General features: G+C 40.0%; 1 protein-coding gene across 7 annotated transcripts in view; it reads left to right on the forward strand.

The window, feature by feature from the left end:
• The window catches only part of LOC133549287 (unconventional myosin-IXa-like), a 244,584-nt gene that overhangs the window by 110,692 nt on the left and 111,520 nt on the right, over positions 1 to 22,372 (forward strand). For 3 of the 7 annotated variants that reach the window (XM_061894536.1, XM_061894538.1, XM_061894541.1), the window contains exons 6-8: positions 7,885 to 7,938; positions 19,630 to 19,730; positions 20,005 to 20,131. In XM_061894536.1, the coding sequence (XP_061750520.1) occupies positions 7,885 to 7,938; positions 19,630 to 19,730; positions 20,005 to 20,131 (282 nt within the window). The remainder of the gene's footprint in view (positions 1 to 7,884; positions 7,939 to 19,629; positions 19,731 to 20,004; positions 20,132 to 22,372) is intronic. The other 4 variants (XM_061894537.1, XM_061894543.1, XM_061894539.1 and 1 more) reach the window with 3 other exon arrangements.

Genomic DNA, 22,372 nt, shown 5'->3' on the forward strand with positions numbered 1-22,372 from the left:
AGCAGCTTCGATTCTACACCCGTGTATTAGAGCAGGGGTCAGTTTGATCCAGGAACTATTTTCAGGGACCGGCGTTTTACGCGTGGCAGACAATTACAGCAAAAATCCCTTCATGAAAAATACAACCTCACCGTAACACTCAAAGAGTGGGCGCCCTGGTATTTTTCCATCCAACCATTTTCTACCGCTTGTCCCTTTTGGGGTTGCGGGGGGTGCTGGAGCCTATCTCAGCTGCATTTGGGCGGAAGGCGGAGTACACCCTGGACAAGTCGCCACTTCATCGCAGGGCCAGCACAGATAAACAGACAACATTCACACTCACATTCACACACTAGGGCCAATTTAGTGTTGCCAATCAATCAACCTAACCCCAGGTGCATGTCTTTGGAAGTGGGAGGAAGCCGGAGTACCCGAAGGGAAACCACGCAGTCACGGGGAGAACACGCAAACTCCCCACAGAAAGACTTTCATTTTGCGAAAAACAAAAAATGTAGTTTTTACCTCATTTTTGCTATCTTTTTGGCTAATTAAGTCACAATACACGTGACAGGTCATCGTCGAGGACAAGAGCATACATATATAACAGGGTTCCCCCCCAGATTGCTAACATACATCTGTTGTGTCCTTGAGCAAGACACTTCACCCTTGCTCCTGATGGGTCCTGGTTAGCGCCTCAGTGTGTGAATGTGTGTGTGAATGGGTGAATGTGGCAATAGTGTCAAAGCGCTTTGAGTTCCTTAAAAAAGGTAGAAAAGCGCTATACCCATTTATATATAACCCATTTACCATTTATACTTGTGATGGTGGGGGCTTGGTCAATATGACAGCATCATATAATTTGCATAATATGCATATTTGATCTAGAAAGGCTAAAAAAAATATGCATACATTTAAAATAAATGTCATTAAATTTTTATTACCATATTTGTTAGAAAATTATATATATTTTGCTCTATTTTTCAACTGTTGCTTATTGTACAATATACTTTAAGATTTTTTCAAGTTTGTAGAGATTTCTCCAGTCCTTTGAGTGACTTTTCGAGTTTTTCAATTATTCCTTCTTATTCTCACAACGGGAGTAATATGTGGTGTCGATAGCATCACCTGAAAGGTCCCAAGTCTTTACTGCCATGAGTGTGTTTACTTTTTTATTTACGTGTGTGTGTGTGTGTGTGTGTGTGCGTGAGTGTGTGCGTGCGTGTGTGCGCGTGTGTGCGTGTGTGTGTGTGTTGTGTCAAATTCCATTTAAGCTTAGACACACGCTGGAAGAGTGGGGGAAAGACAAACGTCTTGTTTATCTTTTTGGGATTCCACCAGAAAGTTGAGTTTTCCTTCCGCCGCGAATCCCCACAACGACCCCCTCCCTCCCAGCTGCCACTGTTGCTATGCGCCTCTGTTTCCACGGCAACAACAGGACCAGAGTTAATCTGGCGGTGACTCGCGTGCCGAGGCTGCCGGCAGTTGTGCACGTGTGTGCGTGCACGTGTGTGTGTGTGTGTGTGTGTGTGTGTGTGTGTGTGCGTGCGTGCGTGTGTGTGTGTGTGTGTGTGTGTGTGTGTGTGTGTGTGTGTGTGTGTGCAGGTGTTTGTCTTATACACACACAAAAGCACACAAACAGTTGGTCCATATTTAGTTTTTTTCCCTCCAGATTTTCTCTTCGTTACGTCCCAAATATGTCCAGGACTCTCACATATTCCTACATGTTCAGGCTATGATCATTTCCACGGTGTTTTCCATCTGAATTCATCGAATCAGTCCTGACTGCAAGTGTCGGGATTTAGAGTGGAACCTCGCATGGAATCCGTTCAATTTTTTTTTTAAGTCAAAGGAATTAAACTGTGCCTTTTGCTTTTTCTTTTGATTTTTGTGCCTCTTCTAATAGGCTCAGGCTCCACAAGGTGTGTTAAGAGAAGAGAAGAAGATTATAGACAGGAACCCATGTTACATTAAAAACAGTACAACTCTCCCGTCCAAAGGCAAAACCCAGTAACTCAATTTTGGTCAAAACTGAGCTGATAATAATTTTGGAGTTCCTAGGTGATATGTTTTACATTAGTGTATGCAATATTGCAATTTGTTCCGTAAGTAAGCTGTTACCCCGCATGGCAGGACCTAGCAACTACCACATAACGCGTAGATACAACAGAAAAACCTAGTATCTCAAGGGACCAATCGGAGCATCTTTGTCAGTTGCCTTACTGTCTTTAATGAGACATTTGCACGAATGGGGGCCGACGGTCAACCTGATTATGTGATATTATGGCACGAGGGGATATTTGGAAGATTGGCCCAGGACGTTGCAAGCACCTTCATTAAATATATTGCTCTTGATTCTTCCCCTTGCATACTCTTTTGGGCAGATAACTGTGGAGGTCAAAATAAAAACTGGACGCTTGCCCAATGTGCAAACACAGAATGGGGCCCACCCGAGATTGTGATAAAATATCTGGAGAAAGGGCACACGTACATGAGAGCAGATTCAATCCATGGCTCGATCAGCAAGAAAATGAAAGCTCAAGAAAACATCTATACGTTTGATGACTTTGTAAATCTTTGTAAGACAGCATCAAGATAGATTGGTTTTCCTTTGTTGTCTCAAAATCAGCTAGAAGTGAGTTACTAGGTTTTGCCTTTGGACGGGAGAACTCCAGCGTGGCCATACGCTAACTCACTTGTCGGCAAAGTTAGCATTCGGATCCTGCTTAAGTCGGTCCCGCATATTTTGACAGCCTGTCTCCCCGCATTTAAATAGACTCCCTTTTTAGACCAGTTGATCTGCCGTTTCTTTTCTTTTTCTTCTATGTCCCACTCTCCCTTGTGGAGGGGGTCCGGTCCGATCCGGTGGCCATGTACTGCTTGCCTGTGTATCAGCTGGGGACATCTCTGCGCTGCTGATCCGCCTCCGCTTGGGATGGTTTCCTGCTGGCTCCGCTGTGAACGGGACTCTCGCTGCTGTGTTGGATCCGCTTTGGACTGGACTCTCGCGACTGTGTTGGATCCATTGTGGATTGAACTTTCACAGTATCATGTTGGACCCGCTCGACATCCATTGTTTTCCTCCTCTCTAAGGTTCTCATAGTCATCATTGTCACCGACGTCCCACTGGGTCATTATTGTCACCGATGTCCCACTGGGTGTGAGTTTTCCTTGCCCTTATGTGGGCCTACCGAGGATGTCGTGGTGGTTTGTGCAGCCCTTTGAGACACCAGTGATTTAGGGCTATATAAGTAAACATTGATTGATTGATGATTGATATTTTGACAGCCTGTCTGTTGACCAACTCATTAAGTCCTGGGTCACCGCGTTCTTAATATAACCAAGAAGTGCCCAAAAGTTGATGTTGACATAAAATTTGAGTGCCAAAGGGTTAATTTCAGGCGGTTTGTGCCAACATGTGTTTTAGTAGGTCCAGGCATTATGACTGAAAACTGTATAACGGTATAAGTGTTTTATATCGGTCAATATCGATAATTATTGGATTTTTTTTTTTACTTATGGAAAAAATATATTAAGCGTGAAACATTTTTTTTCCAATTGTAACTTTCCTCTGATTATAATCCCCTCAGTTATTAAGGCCGAAAGGAAATGTCAAAACAAGCATGGAAAACAAAATTGTAAAATCACAATGAACACTTAACAATAAGCTCTTAAAATGAAGGTGCAAAAATATGGAATATGCAAGAAATGTTTAATAACGTGTAAGAAAAATGTGCAAAGTGTCAACATGTAAACATAGAGAAACCAGAGAATAGCTAACTGCAGGTTTAGTGCCAGGAATTTACAGCTGTGCTCTAAAGTGTGAGTGGTGTGGTGTTATTCATTAGGAGCGCTTTGGTCTGAGTATGGTTCCTTTTAGAAAAAATCCCCAAAACTTCCATGCTGTCGAGGTGACTTTTCCTGTTTTTTTCCGCTATTTTTTCAATTTTACTTTCTCTTCTCACTCCCTGCAAAGAATCAACCGCCAGACAACATGATGGCTTAACCAAACTTGATAGTTGATATTGACTGTTTTTATTATTTCTTTTTTTTAATTATATCAACATAAAAAACACAAGATACATTTACAATTAGAGCACCAACCCAAAAAACCTCACTACCCCATGTACACTCATTCACACAAAAGGGTTGTTTTCTTTCTGTTATTAATATTCTGGTTTCTAGAATATATATCAATACAATCTGCAAGGGATACATACAGTCTGTAAACACACATGATTGTGCATGCCACTGGTCCACTATTGTACTAACCTTTAACGGTTAATTTTACTTATTTTCATTAATTACTAGTTTATATGTAACTGTTTTTACATTTGTTATTCAAGAAAGTGTTTTTAATTAAGTTATCTTATTATTTAATTTTTTTTTTTTTAAAAAGGATTATACCTTCACCTGACCAGGTTGTCAATGAAATTAGATTGTTTAAAGCAGTGGTTCTCAAATGGGGGTACTTGAAGGTATGCCAAGGGGTACGTGACATTTTTTGGAAATATTCTAAAAATAGCAAGATTTCAAAAATCCTTTATAAATATATTTATTGAATAATACTTCAGCAACATATGAATGTAAGTTCATAAACTGTGAAAAGAAATGCAACAATGCAATATTCAGTGTTGACGGCTAGATGTTTTGTGGACATGTTCCATAAATATTGATGTTAAAGATTTCTTTTTTTGTGAAGAAATGTTTAGAATTAAGTTCATGAATCCAGATGGATCTCTATTACAATTCCCAAAGAGAGCACTTTAAGTTGATGATTACTTCTATGTGTAGAAGATGAGGGCGGCATGGCGTAGTAGGTAGAGCGGCCGTGCCAGAAACCTGAGGGTTGCAGGTTCGCTTCCCACCTATAGACATCCAAATAGCTGCCGTTGTGTCCTTGTGCAGGACACTTCACCTTTTCCCCTGTGCCGCTCACACTGGTGAATGAATAATGAATGAATGATTGGTGGTGGTCGGAGGGGCCGTAGGCGCAAACTGGGAGCCACGCTTCCGTCAGTCTACCACAGGGCAGCTGTGGCTACAGATGTAGTTTACCACCACCAGGTGTGAATGAATGATGGGTTCCCACTTCTCTGTGAGCGTTTTGAGTATCTAACAATAAAAAAGCACGATATAAATCTAATCCATTATTATTATTATTATTATTATTAGAAATCTTTATTTATAATTGAATCACTTGTTTATTTTTCAACAAGTTTTTAGTATTTTTATATATTTTTTTCCAAATAGTTTAAGAAATACCACTACAAATGTGCAATATTTTGCACTGTTATACAATTTAATAAATCAGAAACTGATGACATAGTGCTGTATTTTACTTCATCTCTTTTTTTCAACCAAAAATGCTTTGCTCTGATTAGGTGGTACTTGAATAAAAAAAAAATGTTCACAGTGGGTACATCACTGAAGAAAGGTTGAGAACCACTGGTTTAAAGGGTTCTTAAAACCAGGTCCAGTCCAGATTATGTCCATGTCGGAGTCAGCAACACACACCTTCATCTATGTACACTCAAAATTAGGGAACTCAACAACAGATGGCCTATAATCTGTAAAAAAAAATTATATTTTCAAAATAAGCATTTATATACACTCCAGACTATGTCCAGGTCGGGCTCAGCAACACAAACTTTCATTTATGTACATTCAAAATTAGTGAACACAACATATTCTGATTGTTACTTGATTGACTGATAAAGTGTCACTTCCACTTATCAGTGATCACTTCCTGTGTTGCTCGGTTACCAGAGAGTGAGTGCCTTTGTTCGTGCAACCACCCATGCTTCGCAACTTCCACTTTCTTCAAGAAAAAAAAAAGTATGTTTTTTTCAGACTTATTTTATCGATTTCAATTGCGTGTCTATCGGTATATATATTGATGCTCTTTTATCGCCCCAGCCCTATCTTGAAGTATTGTTGATGTCATCAGTATTGCTAAGGATTACACAGCATTAAAACGTGCACTGAGTGACATCCTGTTCAGTGCGACGAAAACTCCAAAATAAAAGCATGGCAAAATTTACCTGGAGAAATCCGGAAGAAAGATTAGCTCGCGTGCAAAAGCTTTATCATCGTGTCAATTACTGCACCTTGCAATTTTCGGAGTTTGTCGGTTTGTTAGTTAGCAATATAGTTAAAAAAATTGATGAAACTCATTCCTGCTACGTTCCCTAATGTTTACGTTTCGAGGTTCAACTTCTGTGTGCGTGTGTATGCTGGCAGGCTTGGTCCCGCCGCCACTCACAGAGACAAAGAGAGTGGATGACCGACACTCTGTTTATTTCATTCCCCAAGGAGTGAACATTCTTGCTGCATGAACATGACAATTTAATTTATCCTTTAATTATTTACCTCCACCAGGATGTCTTAAATATTCACTATCATGTCTATCAGCTAGTTAGTAACAGAAAATCCTTAATTATCAGCCTTTCTTTTAATGTTTGGCCATATTTTCGGGTATGTCAGGTACTGCTTTCAAATGACTTACAGGCCTACTGTAACCCACTACTACCGACCACGCAGTCTGATAGTTTATATATCAATGATGAAATATTAAAAAATTGCAACACATGCCAATACGGCCGGTTTAGTTTACTAAATTACAATTTTAAATTTCCCGCGGAGTTTCTTGTTGAAAACATCACAGAATAATGACGCATGTTTGTGACGTCTCGGGTTGGAGGGGACATATTAGCCCAGCACCACACACGGCTAAAAGTCGTCTCTTTTCATCGCATAATTACTCAGTAATTTGGACATCTGTGTTGCTGAATCTTTTGCAATTTGTTCTATTAATAATGGAGACTATAAAGAATAATGCTGTTGGTGGAAAGCGGTGGATTGCAGCTGCCTTTAGCACCGAAACACAGCCTGTGTTTCTTTGTTTGTTGTGAAGCTTTAACAGAGAGCGGTAGAGCGAACATGTTTCTCTACGTCAACCAACAAGTTTTTGAATGGGAAAATTGAAAGATATTAAGTCGGCTCTTACCGGAGACTTCAGTGGATTATGCGACTTCATCCTGCAGCTCAAAAAGGCAGCTGTGATCTTGGCTCCTCGGCTTCTCTGCGAGACACTGGTGTTCACTGCAGCCATCCGAATTTCAGGTATGACTTTACAATCTCAGTAAAACACTCTTAAAACAATAAGCAGATAAAGGATCTTCCAGAATTATCCTAGTAAATGTGTCTAATTACATCTGAAACGGTCCACCTGCCGCCGCCTGGAGCCGTCTTTTTTTTTTTTTTTTTTTGTGCTTCACTCTTACTGTCTTCATCCACGAATCTTTCATCCCCGCTCAAATTAATGGGGAAATTGTCGCTTTCTCGGTCCGAATAGCTCTTGCTGCTGGAGGCTATGATTATAAACAATGTGAGGATGTGAGGAGCCCCACAACCCGTGACATCACGTGCACATCCTCTGTTACTTCCGATAAAGCCAAGGCTTTTTTATTAGCGACCAAAAGTTGTGAACTCTATTGTCGATGTTCTCTAAAAAATCCTTTCAGCAAAAATATGGCAATATCGCGAAATGGTCAAGTATGACACATAGAATGGACCTGCTATTCCCGTTTAAATAAGAAAATCTCATTTCAGTAGGCCTTTAAGCATGTTTGACTTGTATCAACACTGCTTTACACTTGTATGCCACTTAATTATGCTATAATGTGAATTTGTGCAGTTTATACAACAGTTTTTTTTACCTTGATTTCATTGATTTCCTATTGAAGATATTGTTCATAAATACAAATATTAACATCCCTGAACAGACTGTGCTCATTCATCGTTAGAGGTTCCACTGTATTTATGTTAGACGAACAAAAAGGTTCTGAAACGTAGAGTGGTGACCTCATACACTGGCGCCATTAACGCAATGTGCCTCACTTGCAGATGACAACGAAATCCCACAAACGCCACTGGGACTGTTACTGTGAGAGCGAGCTGGTCAGTATCACGCTGGTGTGCACGTGGGGGTGTGTGCTCACCGTGCCGCCTGTTTGCCACCAAAGATGAATGAGTTCGGGATACCGCGACCATGCTCTGTACACCGCTGCCTCTCAAGCGCTTAAAGGGATATCTTAATGTGTTTTGACACTGCATTTCATTCAAAACTAGGGGTGTCCTCATCCGATATTGGTATCGGTCCGATATCAGCATAAAAACAAATATTAGAATATAGCATCTACTGATAGAAGCGCTTCGATACAAACGCTCCAGCACTGTGTTTACCTGTGCAAAGCTGGACAGTCAGTCAACATTTAAATATACCTTTTTTCTCTGGTTTCTGGATCTATAGGTTCCTGTAGAAGTGTGTGGTTTGTGTTTCCACCGCATTTCAGGTAGTTTCTACAAATCAGGCTGATGACGTATGGAGGAGTGCTTGAATATATTTCTACACTGATACCACTCAAACAGACAATATTAGGTCACAGTTCTTTTGCTACAAAGTAGGTCAATTAAATACAAAGCAGTAATATACAAAACGATAGGATTTATAAGATGAAATGTACCGTATTGTTCATAAAAAGTCAGGGTCAGGTGATTCCCTGTAGTCCAGTTCAGTTGTAAATAACAATATATAAATAATAAATGTCAGTGTTTATCTGTAAATATCAATACAGGAATAATACATGTCAGTGTTTAATGTCAGTGTTTATCTGTAAATAATTTATGAATAATAAATGTCAGTGTTTATTTGTAAATAACAATTTATGAATAATAAATGTCAGTGTTTATTTGTAAATAACAATATATAAATAATAAATGTCAGTGTTTATCTGCAAATAACAATATATGACTAACAAATATCAGTGTTTATCTGTAAATAACAAAATGTAAATGATAAAATGTCAGTGTTTATCTGTAAATAACAATATATAAATAATGTCAGTGTTTATTTGTAAATAACGAAATATGAATAATAAATGTCAGTGTTTATCTGTAAATAACAATATATCCATAATAAATGCCAGTGTTTATCCGTAATTAACAACATATAAATGGTAGATGTCAGTGTTTATCTGTAAATAACACAATATAAATAATAAATGTCTGTGTTTATCTGTACATAATATATAAATAATACAAAATAAATGTCAGTGTTTATCTGTAAATAATATATAAGTAAAAAATGTCAGTGTTTATCTCACGCCGACAACACGGACACATCGAATTTAGCGTTAGCATTCTGTTCACTCAAGTTGAGGCTAATAACTACACAGTATAGCTCGGTGGAAGCAACCTGAGGGTTCTAGGTTCGATTCCCGCTTCCGCCATCCTAGTTACTGCTGTTGTGTCCTTGGGCAAGACACTTTACCCGCCTGCTCCCACTGCCACCCACACTGGTTTAAATGTAACTTAGATATTGGGTTTAACAATGTAAAAGCGCTTTGAGTCACTAGAGAAAAGCGCTATATAAATATAATTCACACTAATTCACAAATGTTGTGTCACTGATTACTTTTACAACATTTAATAATGAAATAAATAGTTGATTTTTGATGTTATTTACCTTTGTTCCACTCGTGTGATGCCTCCTTTATTTCACATGTATCCAACAAAGTCCGAGTAGTAAGCAGCTGAGGTTGTTGCTTCGAGTCCGACTTCATAGTCCTGTGTAAATACGCTTAAAAGGGTCCATCCTCTTTGCCTGCATAAAAACGTTTAAAACAGAGTCCACTTCTCGTAGCTTTGCATATCGAAATTAAGTTTGTAAAAACAATAAACATTAAACTGCATATCGTTTAAAGATGACAAGTTGAGTAAAAACAATGCAAGATAGTTCCACTGATCAGCGTTCTTCAGCACAAAAATGCCTCACAAAAGTTGCTGCAAGTCGAAAGTTCCGTTTTTTTCTTCTTTCTCCTAAGTTTTTTGTCTTAAAAATACACAAAAAATAACAAATAAACAAGTTGCCTTGGATTAGTCCGCATTGGCGGTCGTGTGTTTGAAAAATACTTTCTAAAAACGCCCGCAGCAGTTTTTAACTAATCAGTACTTTATATATATATATATATATATATATATATTATTAGGGCTGGGCGATATATCGATACAAACGATATATGGCGGGTTTGTCTCTGTGCGATATAAAAAATGACTATCGTAATATTCGAGTATACGTTCTCACGCAATTGCTTTTGGCTGCAGGCATTACACTACAGGCGTTTCTCACTCCTCGACTCTCCTTCTCGTCTCTCCTTCTCACAGAGACTGAAAACAAGCCCGCCTTCTTACATACAGTACGTCACATACTGTCACGCGTTTAGTGCCATACGCGCTCGCCGAGCAGAGAGTTAGCAGCATGGCTAACGTTAACTGAGGCAGGAAGCGCAAGCAGAGCAGAGCGGACCGGAACGGAGCGAGTTGAGTGACATTACAAGAGAGAGAGGGTGCGAAACTGATCACAAATGGAGGAAGAACAATTAATGCCCAAAAAAACAGCAGGGGGTCCATCATCTGGCGGTGGTTTGGCTTCAAGCGGGAAGATATTCAGCAGACAACAGCAATATACAAAGTATGCAGCACAAGTGTTGCTATAAAAGGTAGCAGCACTACTAATTTGTTCTTTCATTTAAAAGGTCACCCGCGAGAGAATGAAGAATATTTAATAAATACAGTTTTGGTTAATTGACTTATTTGTGATTTCTCTCTCTGCATGAAAGGTTAAAAGAAGCATATATTAATGCAGTATGAAGAAGAATATTTTAATGTAGACACATAGAATCATCATACTGCTGTGATTATATGCATCAAGTGTTCATTCAAGGCCAAGGCAAAATATCGAGATATATATCGTATACCGCGATATGGCATAAAAATATTGCGATATTAATAAAAGCCAATATCGCCCAGCCCCAAAATAAATAAATATATATATATATATATATATATATGTCTTGATTGGATTATCCAGAGAATAGTGCTCGATACCGTGGTAGAGCGCAATATGTAGGTGTGGGAAAAAATCACAAGACTACTTCATCTCTACAGATCTGTTTCATGAGGGGTTCCCTCAATCATCAGGAGATTTTAATGGAAGCATTCACATACAATGGTTTATATAGAGCACAGAGTGGGTGGGTACAAGCAGGCGTAGGGTGTGGTGATTGGCTCATCTGTTACCTAGGAGGTGTTTCCGTCTATGGCGGCATGTTGAAACTTCGCCTCGGACTACGACTCAATCACAGGCAACGAAAGAAACATCATCATCCACGCAAAGAACTCCATACTCATCCACAACAGTACACCATGGCAAAAAAAGAACAATTCAACATTTGACGTTACTATGGGGAGTTTTGACGGCGCAGAAACGTGCGAACTCGTTGGGAGTTTCCTCCTCTCCCAGCTTGCTAGCCTCAACCTGAACCTTGGTATTTACCGTGATGATGGACTGGCAGTGTGCCGCGCCTCGCCAAGGAGCAGCGAGAACACCAAGAAGCGCATATGCCAAATCTTCAAAGAAAACGGCCTACGGATTACGATTGAAGCCAACAAGCAAACCGTCAACTTCCTCGACGTCACTTTCAACCTGAGAAATAACAGCTACCAACCATTCACGAAACCCAACACAACACTCCAATACGTGCACCACGACAGCAACCACCCACCCACCACCACGAAAAGAATACCTACCGGAATTAATAAAAGACTATCGATGCTGTCATCCAGCAAAGCTGAATTCGACCAAGCAACCCCCCTGTACCAGAAAGCACTTGATGAAAGCGGATACAACTTCACCCTCACCTATGAAACCAACCAAAAAAGAGCAGAAAACGAAACAACATCATCTGGTACAATCCGCCATTCAGCAAAGACGTCTCAACCAACATCGGCCGCAAGTTCCTCACTCTGATCGACAAACACTTCCCCAAAGGCAACACCCTAAGAAAAATATTCAACAAGAACAACATTAAATTGAGCTACAGCTGTATGAATAACATGCAACAAATCATTTCAAACCACAACAAAGCAATTGCAAAAGGACTGCCTACCCCCAGACTAAACGACTCTGAAACCAATAATGAATGTAACTGTCGCAAGAAACCTGATTGCCCTCTCAACGGAAGGTGCTTACAGACATCAGTCGTTTACCAAGCAAAGGTAATACGCAAGGACATTAACACATCCGACACGTACGTAGGATTAACCGAAGGAGCGTTCAAAACCAGATGGAATAATCACAACGCTTCCTTTAGAAACCAGACTTTGCAGAATTCTACAGAACTCAGCAAACACATTTGGAACCTCAAAGACAATAATGTTGAATATTCAATAACATGGCAAATTCTTGCATCCAGCACACCTTACAACAGTGGTAATAAAAGATGCAACCTATGCTTAAAAGAGAAACTGTTTATTATATATCATCCAGATCTATCATCTCTCAACAAGCGCAGTGAAATCATTTCAACATGCCGCCATAGACGGAAACACCTCCTAGGTAACACATGAGCCAATCACCACACCCTACGCCTGCTTGTACCCACCCACTCTGTGCTCTATATAAACCATTGTATGTGAATGCTTCCATTAAAATCTCCTGATGATTGAGGGAACCCCTCATGACACAGATCTGTAGAGATGAAGTAGTCTTGTGATTTTTTCCCACACCTACATATTGCGCTCTACCACGGTATCGAGCACTATTCTCTGGATAATCCAATCAAGACATATTCCGCTCCAAATTGACATTTGTTGAGCACTGTACGACGATCCGAAATGGAAAAGTTCAGCATCGACTACTCCACGAAGAACATTCCCATACCCGCGCAGAAGGACTACAAGCAAAGACTCATCGAAAAGACGGAACACTTCCTAAGAAGGATGCGGTGGAAAGCACACTTTTTCCTCCACCCTGAAACAAAAGGAACGCAAAAGGAAACTTACGGATTCAAATCTACCAAGAACCCACCCACAGTCAAGGAATTAAAGGACTTTGAGAACGACATGCTCAAAATGATACAATCAGTCAAATTTAAGCCAGCCCGCAACCCATTCCTCACCAAGCTGAAAAATGACACGGAGCGCATCAAGAAAGTAAGCAACCTCATCATAGCCGCCGATAAAACCACAAACTTCTACAGAATGGACATACCAGAACATAACTCCTTACTGGGGCCCTGCGATGAGGTGGCGACTTGTCCAGGGTGTACCCCGCCTTCCGCCCGATTGTAGCTGAGATAGGCGCCAGCGCCCCCCGCGACCCCAAAAGGGAATAAGCGGTAGAAAATGGATGGATGGATGGAACTCCTTACTGGACAAAAGCATCACCAAATCATACAAAAAAGCGCAACCCAACACTTTACAGAACATCCACCTGGAAAACAAGCGGATCGCAACCGAACTGGACATTGAGGACAGGGTGGACGCCACAGCCAACAAAGAAGCCTTCATCACATTGAAGGACCACAAACCCAACTTCGCAAATAACCCAACATGCCGACTAATAAACCCAACTAAATCCGAAATAGGAAAAATCAGCAAAATAATCCTGGACAGAATCAACGCAAAAATCAAGGACAAAACACCACTCAACCAATGGAGAAATACAGCAGCAGTAATCAAATGGTTCAACAACATCCAAGACAAACAACAACACAACTTTATCTCCTTCGACATCGAAGAATTTTACCCTTCCATCACGCAAGACCTACTGACCCAAGCACTAAACTTCGCCTCGGACTACGACTCAATCACAGGCAACGAAAGAAACATCATCATCCACGCAAAGAACTCCATACTCATCCACAACAGTACACCATGGCAAAAAAAGAACAATTCAACATTTGACGTTACTATGGGGAGTTTTGACGGCGCAGAAACGTGCGAACTCGTTGGGAGTTTCCTCCTCTCCCAGCTTGCTAGCCTCAACCTCAACCTTGGTATTTACCGTGATGATGGACTGGCAGTGTGCCGCGCCTCGCCAAGGAGCAGCGAGAACACCAAGAAGCGCATATGCCAAATCTTCAAAGAAAACGGCCTACGGATTACGATTGAAGCCAACAAGCAAACCGTCAACTTCCTCGACGTCACTTTCAACCTGAGAAATAACAGCTACCAACCATTCACGAAACCCAACACAACACTCCAATACGTGCACCACGACAGCAACCACCCACCCACCACCACGAAAAGAATACCTACCGGAATTAATAAAAGACTATCGATGCTGTCATCCAGCAAAGCTGAACTCGACCAAGCAACCCCCCTGTACCAGAAAGCACTTGATGAAAGCGGATACAACTTCACCCTCACCTATGAACCCACCCCAGGAAACCAACCAAAAAAGAGCAGAAAACGAAACAACATCATCTGGTACAATCCGCCATTCAGCAAAGACGTCTCAACCAACATCGGCCGCAAGTTCCTCACTCTGATCGACAAACACTTCCCCAAAGGCAACACCCTAAGAAAAATATTCAACAAGAACAACATTAAATTGAGCTACAGCTGTATGAATAACATGCAACAAATCATTTCAAACCACAACAAAGCAATTGCAAAAGGACTGCCTACCCCCAGACTAAACGACTCTGAAACCAATAATGAATGTAACTGTCGCAAGAAACCTGATTGCCCTCTCAACGGAAGGTGCTTACAGACATCAGTCGTTTACCAAGCAAAGGTAATACGCAAGGACATTAACACATCCGACACGTACGTAGGATTAACCGAAGGAGCGTTCAAAACCAGATGGAATAATCACAACGCTTCCTTTAGAAACCAGACTTTGCAGAATTCTACAGAACTCAGCAAACACATTTGGAACCTCAAAGACAATAATGTTGAATATTCAATAACATGGCAAATTCTTGCATCCAGCACACCTTACAACAGTGGTAATAAAAGATGCAACCTATGCTTAAAAGAGAAACTGTTTATTATATATCATCCAGATCTATCATCTCTCAACAAGCGCAGTGAAATCATTTCAACATGCCGCCATAGACGGAAACACCTCCTAGGTAACACATGAGCCAATCACCACACCCTACGCCTGCTTGTACCCACCCACTCTGTGCTCTATATAAACCATTGTATGTGAATGCTTCCATTAAAATCTCCTGATGATTGAGGGAACCCCTCATGAAACAGATCTGTAGAGATGAAGTAGTCTTGTGATTTTTTCCCACACCTACATATATATATATATATATATATATATATATATATATATATATATATACTGTATATATATATATATATATATATATATAGGGCTTCACGGTGGCAGAGGGGTTAGTGCGTCTGCCTCACAATACGAAGGTCCTGCAGTCTTGGGTTCAAATCCAGGCTCGGGATCTTTCTGTGTGGAGTTTGCATGTTCTCCCCGTGAATGCGTGGGTTCCCTCCGGGTACTCCGGCTTCCTCCCACTTCCAAAGACATGCACCTGGGGATAGATTGATTGGCAACACTAAATTGGCCCTAGTGTGTGAATGTTGTCTGTCTATCTGTGTTGGCCCTGCGATGAGGTGGCGACTTGTCCAGGGTGTACCCCGCCTTCCGCCCGATTGTAGCTGAGATAGGCGCCAGCGCCCCCCGCGACCCCGAAAGGGAATAAGCGGTAGAAAATGGATGGATGGATATATATATATATATATATATATATATATATAATATATTAGTACTTTTACAGGCACTGACTGAATTCCGTCAGTATTATCAGGTTTTGATTCATGTAAAATCAAACTGTGCCATATTTTGATAGCTTTGTTGCACGTCCGGTTTGTCATCACATCCGGTTGCAGACTCAAAGAGTGGCTCACGTAAACAATCATTCAAGTAGCACTCAGGGCGGACTCAGCCAAACTCCCTCTCAGTAATTTTCAACACCAACAAAGCAAGTACGATTGATAGGAAAAGCTCAAATGTAAAGTAAGGCTCCAAAATGTGCGAGTTTGATGGTAATTGGATTTGCCTTAGAAATGCTGTAGCATTAGCGATGTTACATTGCGATTTCAACACCTCCAAATTTGGTAATGAAAACTACGCTTAAGATGGATGTTACAATCAAACAGCTGGTGTGAAATAAGCACAATACTTACAGTATAAACATTTTGTAGGGCGCAACATAACACATTTAGCTTTGTGGAAAAAGCTACCTCCGAGTTAGACAACATACCATTGGTAGTCTATACAGTACTGCCATCTTATGTCTTGGAAGTGCAACTGCATTGCAAATGAGACACTAATGTCCTGCACAGTTATCACAAACAGCTCATTTTTAAATCTTTCATTAAAAAATAACATTTATTAACACACACAAAAGTACTGAAAATTGGTACCGTTGAGTAATGGTATCCCAGGTACCTGGAATTAGTACCATATCGGTTCAAATGTGCACGGTACCCATCCATACACACAAGTTTGGTCTTTTCTTGTATTTTAGTCATTTACAAAAAGTAAACATGGTAGGTTAAAGGCTACTAGGGACACGCAGCTACGCAACATTTAAGCACACAATAGCACACGAGCTCGACATATCCTTAGTTGAACATTATTGCAGTGTAAAACAGCCAATTAGTCAAAATCAACAAGTGTCCCATAACTTCAGTTGCATATTAGTAACACTTTGTTTGTGGATTATAAAGTATCCAGTAACAAACATGTCCGCACCATTTAACTTACTGCTTCATGAGCTTAACTTAATGAATTATTGTTGGTAGTAGGTGTCGCCACTTCAACTTAAAGACAGCATAAATCCAATACAGGCGGTTAATGATGAATAGTTTACTGTTTTTCATACTTACAATTGTTCTCTTTTAATACTTACAATTTTCTCATTTGACTTGATCAAACCTTTTCTAACATTCCACTCTATAAAATAATGATTATTGCTGATATCGTATCGGACCAATATTGGTATCAAATAAAACTTAGTATCGGGACGCCCCTATTCCAATCTGGAGATAAAACCAAATGTGTTTGTAACAAAAAATCCATGGCTTTTCATTGATACTTTGCTTTATTACACCTGGGGTGCATACAAAACCCAGAAGAATCCCTTTAAACTGATCTTAGGCTTCGCAATGACGGGATGTCAGGTGACTGCTGGCGATGCCACAACTGGAAAGCACCAACTTTAAGGAGAAGGCTCAGCATTGATAATGATGTCATATTTCTATATATATTGCGCAAATTAGCAAGTATATGGACAAATGTTTTTCTCCCTGCATAATCGACTGAGATTATGCCAAATTTCTCTTTTATTAAACATAAATTACTCCACAAGTCATCTTACAGTCAAGTATATCAAAGTATTGCTTCCCCTGAGTGCGTGATCTCCACACGGTGTTGAGTTAAAGGTGCTGCTGTCTTTCTAAATCCATTGTTTGGTCAATAGGATCTTAAACTCTTTATCTTCAGTTGATGGCTTTATCATAATGCTGTTCAAAAACTTTGAACACCACAACAAACACACCTTTGGTGTCCATAAAAGCCAAAAGAATAAGTAAAAAAAAACAAAAACAAATTTGTTTTAACTAAAGATCCTAAAGACCAAACATTGGTTGTGCTTGTTTGGGCTTCCGTCATGTCGGCCTGTGTGCAATGATCAAGGTGTTTAGGGATGGGTACCAAATTTTTTGGCACCGACCGAACCTCGCCGGTTCTACTGGGACCGATTCACGTAAAATCCAACAGCGCCATGTTATGGTATCTAGGGTGCCGACTGTCTTCGCACTTTGCAATCACTCCAGCAGGACTGAGAGCGAACTTAGCCAAACTAGCGCTGAACAATGTTGCAATGTTCAATGCCAATAAATAAGTAAGTTTGCCTCCACTTCTCCAAGAATGCCCTAGCCTGATGCTTATACAGATTGGCTTTGCTATTGCTATCCAATTGTGTAAATTAAAAGCTACAATTAAGACGCACATATCAAACAGCTGGTGTGTAATATTGCACTACTTACATTATTAACACGTTGTAGGGCACAACCGACAGCAAAGACTGAAAGGGCCAACATAAACCAGGTGTGTCAAACTCATTGTTATTGGGGGCCACATCGTTAATAGTGAGTATACACGTATAATAACCTCGTTACACAATCTGATTAGGCAGCTTTTTGAGGATTATTGTTTTTATTAACAGTTTGGTCGAATAACTTAATTTGACAGTAAGTCAAAGTGAAATGCTGATATTTGAGTGTTTATTTTTTATTACCAAAGAGAACCAAAAAAAATGTATGTGCCGTGTCCCATAAAATGACATGTTGGGCCATAAAAAATAACGTCGCAAGCCACATTAAATGATGTGGCAGATGACATGACGGTGGTCGTGGGCCACAATAAATGTTGTGGCAGGCTAATTTAAATAATGCAACAAACCACTTTAAATGATGTGGCAGACCACATGACATGAGGTGGTCGTGGGCCACAATAAATGTTGTGTCAGGGCAATTTAAATAATGCAACAAGCCACGTTAAATGATGTGGCAGACAACATGACATGTGGTGGTCGTGGGCCACAATAAATGTTGTGGCAGGTCATTTTAAATAAAGAAACAAGACACCTTAAAAGACGTGGCGGACCACATAAAATTGTATCGTGGGCCACATTAATTGTTGTGGAAGTCCACTTTAAATGATTCGGCTGGCAACTTTAAATGATGTGGTAGATGCCATAAAATTAAGTGGTGGGCCACATTTGTTGTTGTGGCAGGCCACTTTAAATTACGCACTTAGTTCACCTTAAATAATGTGGCGAACCACATAAAATGAAGAGGTGTGCCACGTTAATTGATGTGGCAGTCCACTTTAAATTATGTTGCAGGCAACTTTAAATGACGTTACAGACACCATAAAATGTAGTGGTGGGCTACCTTAATTGTTGTGGCAGTCCATTTTAAATGATGTGGCAGGCAACTTTAAATGATGTGGCGGACAACATAAAATGAAGTGGTGGACCACAAAAAATGTGGTGTCAGGCCACATTTAAAAAATGCAACAGGCTACTATAAATGATGTTGGGGACCACAGATAATGACATTGTGGGCTACATTAATTGATGTGGCAGGCCATTTTAAATGATGCAGTCTGTCCACATTAAATGATGTGGAGGATCACATACAATGATGTGGTGCACATAAAATGTTGTGGTTGGCCACATTAACTTTTTTTGATCCGGCGAGCCACATAAGTTGTTGTGACGCCTCTTATTAATTGTCGTGGCAACGAGCCACATGAATGATGTGGCGGACAACGTAAAATGATGTGGCGTGCCAATTTAAATAATGCGGCGGGCCACTGAAATGATGTGATGGGCCAGATCTGGCCCTTAGGGCTTGAGTTTGACAAAAGTGTCATAAACTATACACTACTGCCATCAATCATCTTGGACTTGCAACTGAAATTGCCACTTAATGTCATACTTGCAAATGAGACTCAGAAATGTGATGATAAAAGAAGATATAACAACTGGACAGCAGGTACCACAATTAGCTCCTTTTCAAATGTTGCAGTAAAAAATAAGATTTTATTCTCAAAAACAATAAATATTCAACAACACACACAAAAGTACCATTGAGTGTCGGTATCGATTTCCCAGTGTCGGTGTAAACGGTACCCATCCCTAAAGGTGTTGTGCTCCTATTTGTAACCACAATCCAATAAAATGGCGTGTTGATGTCGACCAGCAGGACTGCTTCAGCGTGGAGGGCGAGGACCTGAAACACGACTTTGAGCGTCTGCAGCTCGCCATGGAGATGGTCGGCTTCCTCCCTGCCACGCGCAAACAGTAAGTGGAGCGCGGGATGAGATATTAGCTGTGGACCGCAGCGGTATTGTGTGCCGCAGTCAATGTGCAGATATTTCCCCTGAAAAGCCTTCTTGTGGGAGCGAGTTACCAGCTCAGCACATGTGGTGTGCTGCCAAGGCGACTGTATGCAGGATGAAAAGGATCCATCACTGCAGTCCAGTATGTGGCAGTAACATATGCCACCAAACAACCCAAAAAAAAGAGACATTTTTTACGTACAGCATGTGATTTAGACGTTTTTGTTCACGCTCAGGATCTTCTGCCTGCTGTCGGCCATCCTCCACCTGGGAAACATTCGCTACAAGAAGAAGACGTACAGAGACGACTCCATTGACATCTGCAACCCTGAGGTCCTCCCCATCGTCTCGGAGCTGCTGGAGGTCAGCATGGTTTTGCCCTTTTCTGTCCGTCCTACCAAAAAACAGCACATGCAAGTCATTATCATGTTCTTCTAAAACAGGACAGTCACAGGATTTAACGTCTTGACTGTAATTAACAGTACACTCAAACGCATGTTTTATAGCTCTTCATGGTCATTTCTCATGAGAAAAAAAACAGCACTTTCCTTCCAAAAATTGCATATACAATTTATGGTCAATTATTTTGCCAAAAACAGCACGTTTTAGTCTGTTCATGTCAATTTACGTCCCAAAAATAACACATAAAGTTGCTTTTTATCTTTTCCATGGTTATTTCCCCGCCAAAAAAACAGCACATACCATTAGCAGTGATTTTCTTCCCAAAATAGCACATGCAACTCATAAACATTTTCTGCTAAAACAGCACTGTCACAGGTTTTAATGTATTGATTGTAATTGCCTTCCCAAAAACAGTACATTTAATTGCATGGTTTATTCTCTTCCTGGTCATTTCTCTTTGGAAAAACAGCACGTACAAGTCACTGTCAATTTCTTTCCAAAAACAGCATACACAATTTGTGAAGTGAAGTGAATTATATTTATATAGCGCTTTTCTCTAGTAACTCAAAGCGCTTTACATAGTGAAACCCAATATCTAAGTTACATTTAAACCAGTGTGGGTGGCACTGGGAGCAGGTGGGTAAAGTGCCTTGCCCAAGGACACAACGGCAGTGACTAGAATGGCAGAAGCGGGAATCGAACCTGCAACACTCAAGTTGCTGGCACGGCCACTCTACCAACCGAGCTATGCCGCCCCAAATTTGTGGTTATTTCCTTCCAAAAACAGCAAATACAAGTCATTGTTGTTTCCTTCCAAAAACAGCATATACAATTCATGGTAATGCCCTTCCAAAAACAGCACATACAGTTTATGGTTATTTATTTCCCAAAAACATCACGTTTTAGCGTCTTCATGGTAATTTCTTTCTAAAAACAGCATATACAATTCACGGGCATTTCTTTCCAAAAACAGCATACACAATTCATACAGTTTATGGTATTTTCTTTCAAAAAACAGCACATGTTTTAGCCTCGTCATGGTCATTTCTCTTGAGAAAAAAGCTCATACAAGTCATGTTCATTTCCTTCCAAAAACAGCATATACGATTAATGGTAATTTTCTTTCCAAAAACACAAAATAAAATTGTTGGTAATTTCCTTCCAAAAACAAATTTATTTCCAAAAAACACAACATGTTTTAGTGTATTCATGGTCATTTCTTTCCAAAAACAGCATATACAAATCATGGTAATGTATTTCCAAAAACAGCATATACAATTCATCGTCATTTCCTTCCAAAAAGCAGCGCATACAGTTAATGGTTATTTCTTTCAAAAAACAGCACATGTTTTAGCCTCTTCATGGTCATTTCTCTTGAGAATAAAGCTCATACAAGTCATGGTCATTTCCTTCCAAAAACAGTATATACAATTAATGGTAATTTTCTTTCCAAAAACACAATATACAATTGTTGGTAATTTCCTTCCAAAAACACATTTATTTCCAGAAAACACAACATGTTTTAGTGTCTTCATGGTCATTTCTTTCCAAAAACAGCATATACAATTCATCGTCATTTTCTTCCAAAAAGCAGCGCATGCGGTTTATGGTTATTTCTTTCAAAAAACAGCACATGTTTTAGCCTCTTCATGGTAATTTCTTTTGAGAAAAAAGCTCATACAAGTCATGGTCATTTCCTTCCAAAAACATCATATACAATTAATGGCGATTTCCTTCCAAAAACACAATATACAATTGTTGGTAATTTCTTTCCAAAAACACATTTATTTCCAGAAAACACAACATGTTTTAGCGTCTTCATGGTTGTTTCTCTTTAGAAAAAACAGCACATACAAAGTCATGGTGATTTCCTTAAAAAAAAACAGCACCTACAATTCATGGTCATTTCCTTCCAAAAAACAGCTTAAAACAGACACGTTTTCGCATCTTCATGGTCATTTTCTTGAAGAAACAGTTTAGATATGTTTTAGCATCTTCATGATCATTTCCTTCCATAAAACAGCCCAGACAGACACATTTTAGCATCTTCATGGCTACTTCCTTCCAAAAAACAGCCCATACAGACACGTTTTAGCATCTCCATGGTTGTTTCCTTCCAAAACAGCACAAGCAATTCATGGTCATTTCCTTCCAAAGACAGCATATAGACACATGTTTTAGCATCTTCGTGGCCATTTCATT

Source organism: Nerophis ophidion, linkage group LG03, assembly GCF_033978795.1.
Source record: "Nerophis ophidion isolate RoL-2023_Sa linkage group LG03, RoL_Noph_v1.0, whole genome shotgun sequence".
NCBI lineage: Eukaryota > Metazoa > Chordata > Actinopteri > Syngnathiformes > Syngnathidae > Nerophis > Nerophis ophidion.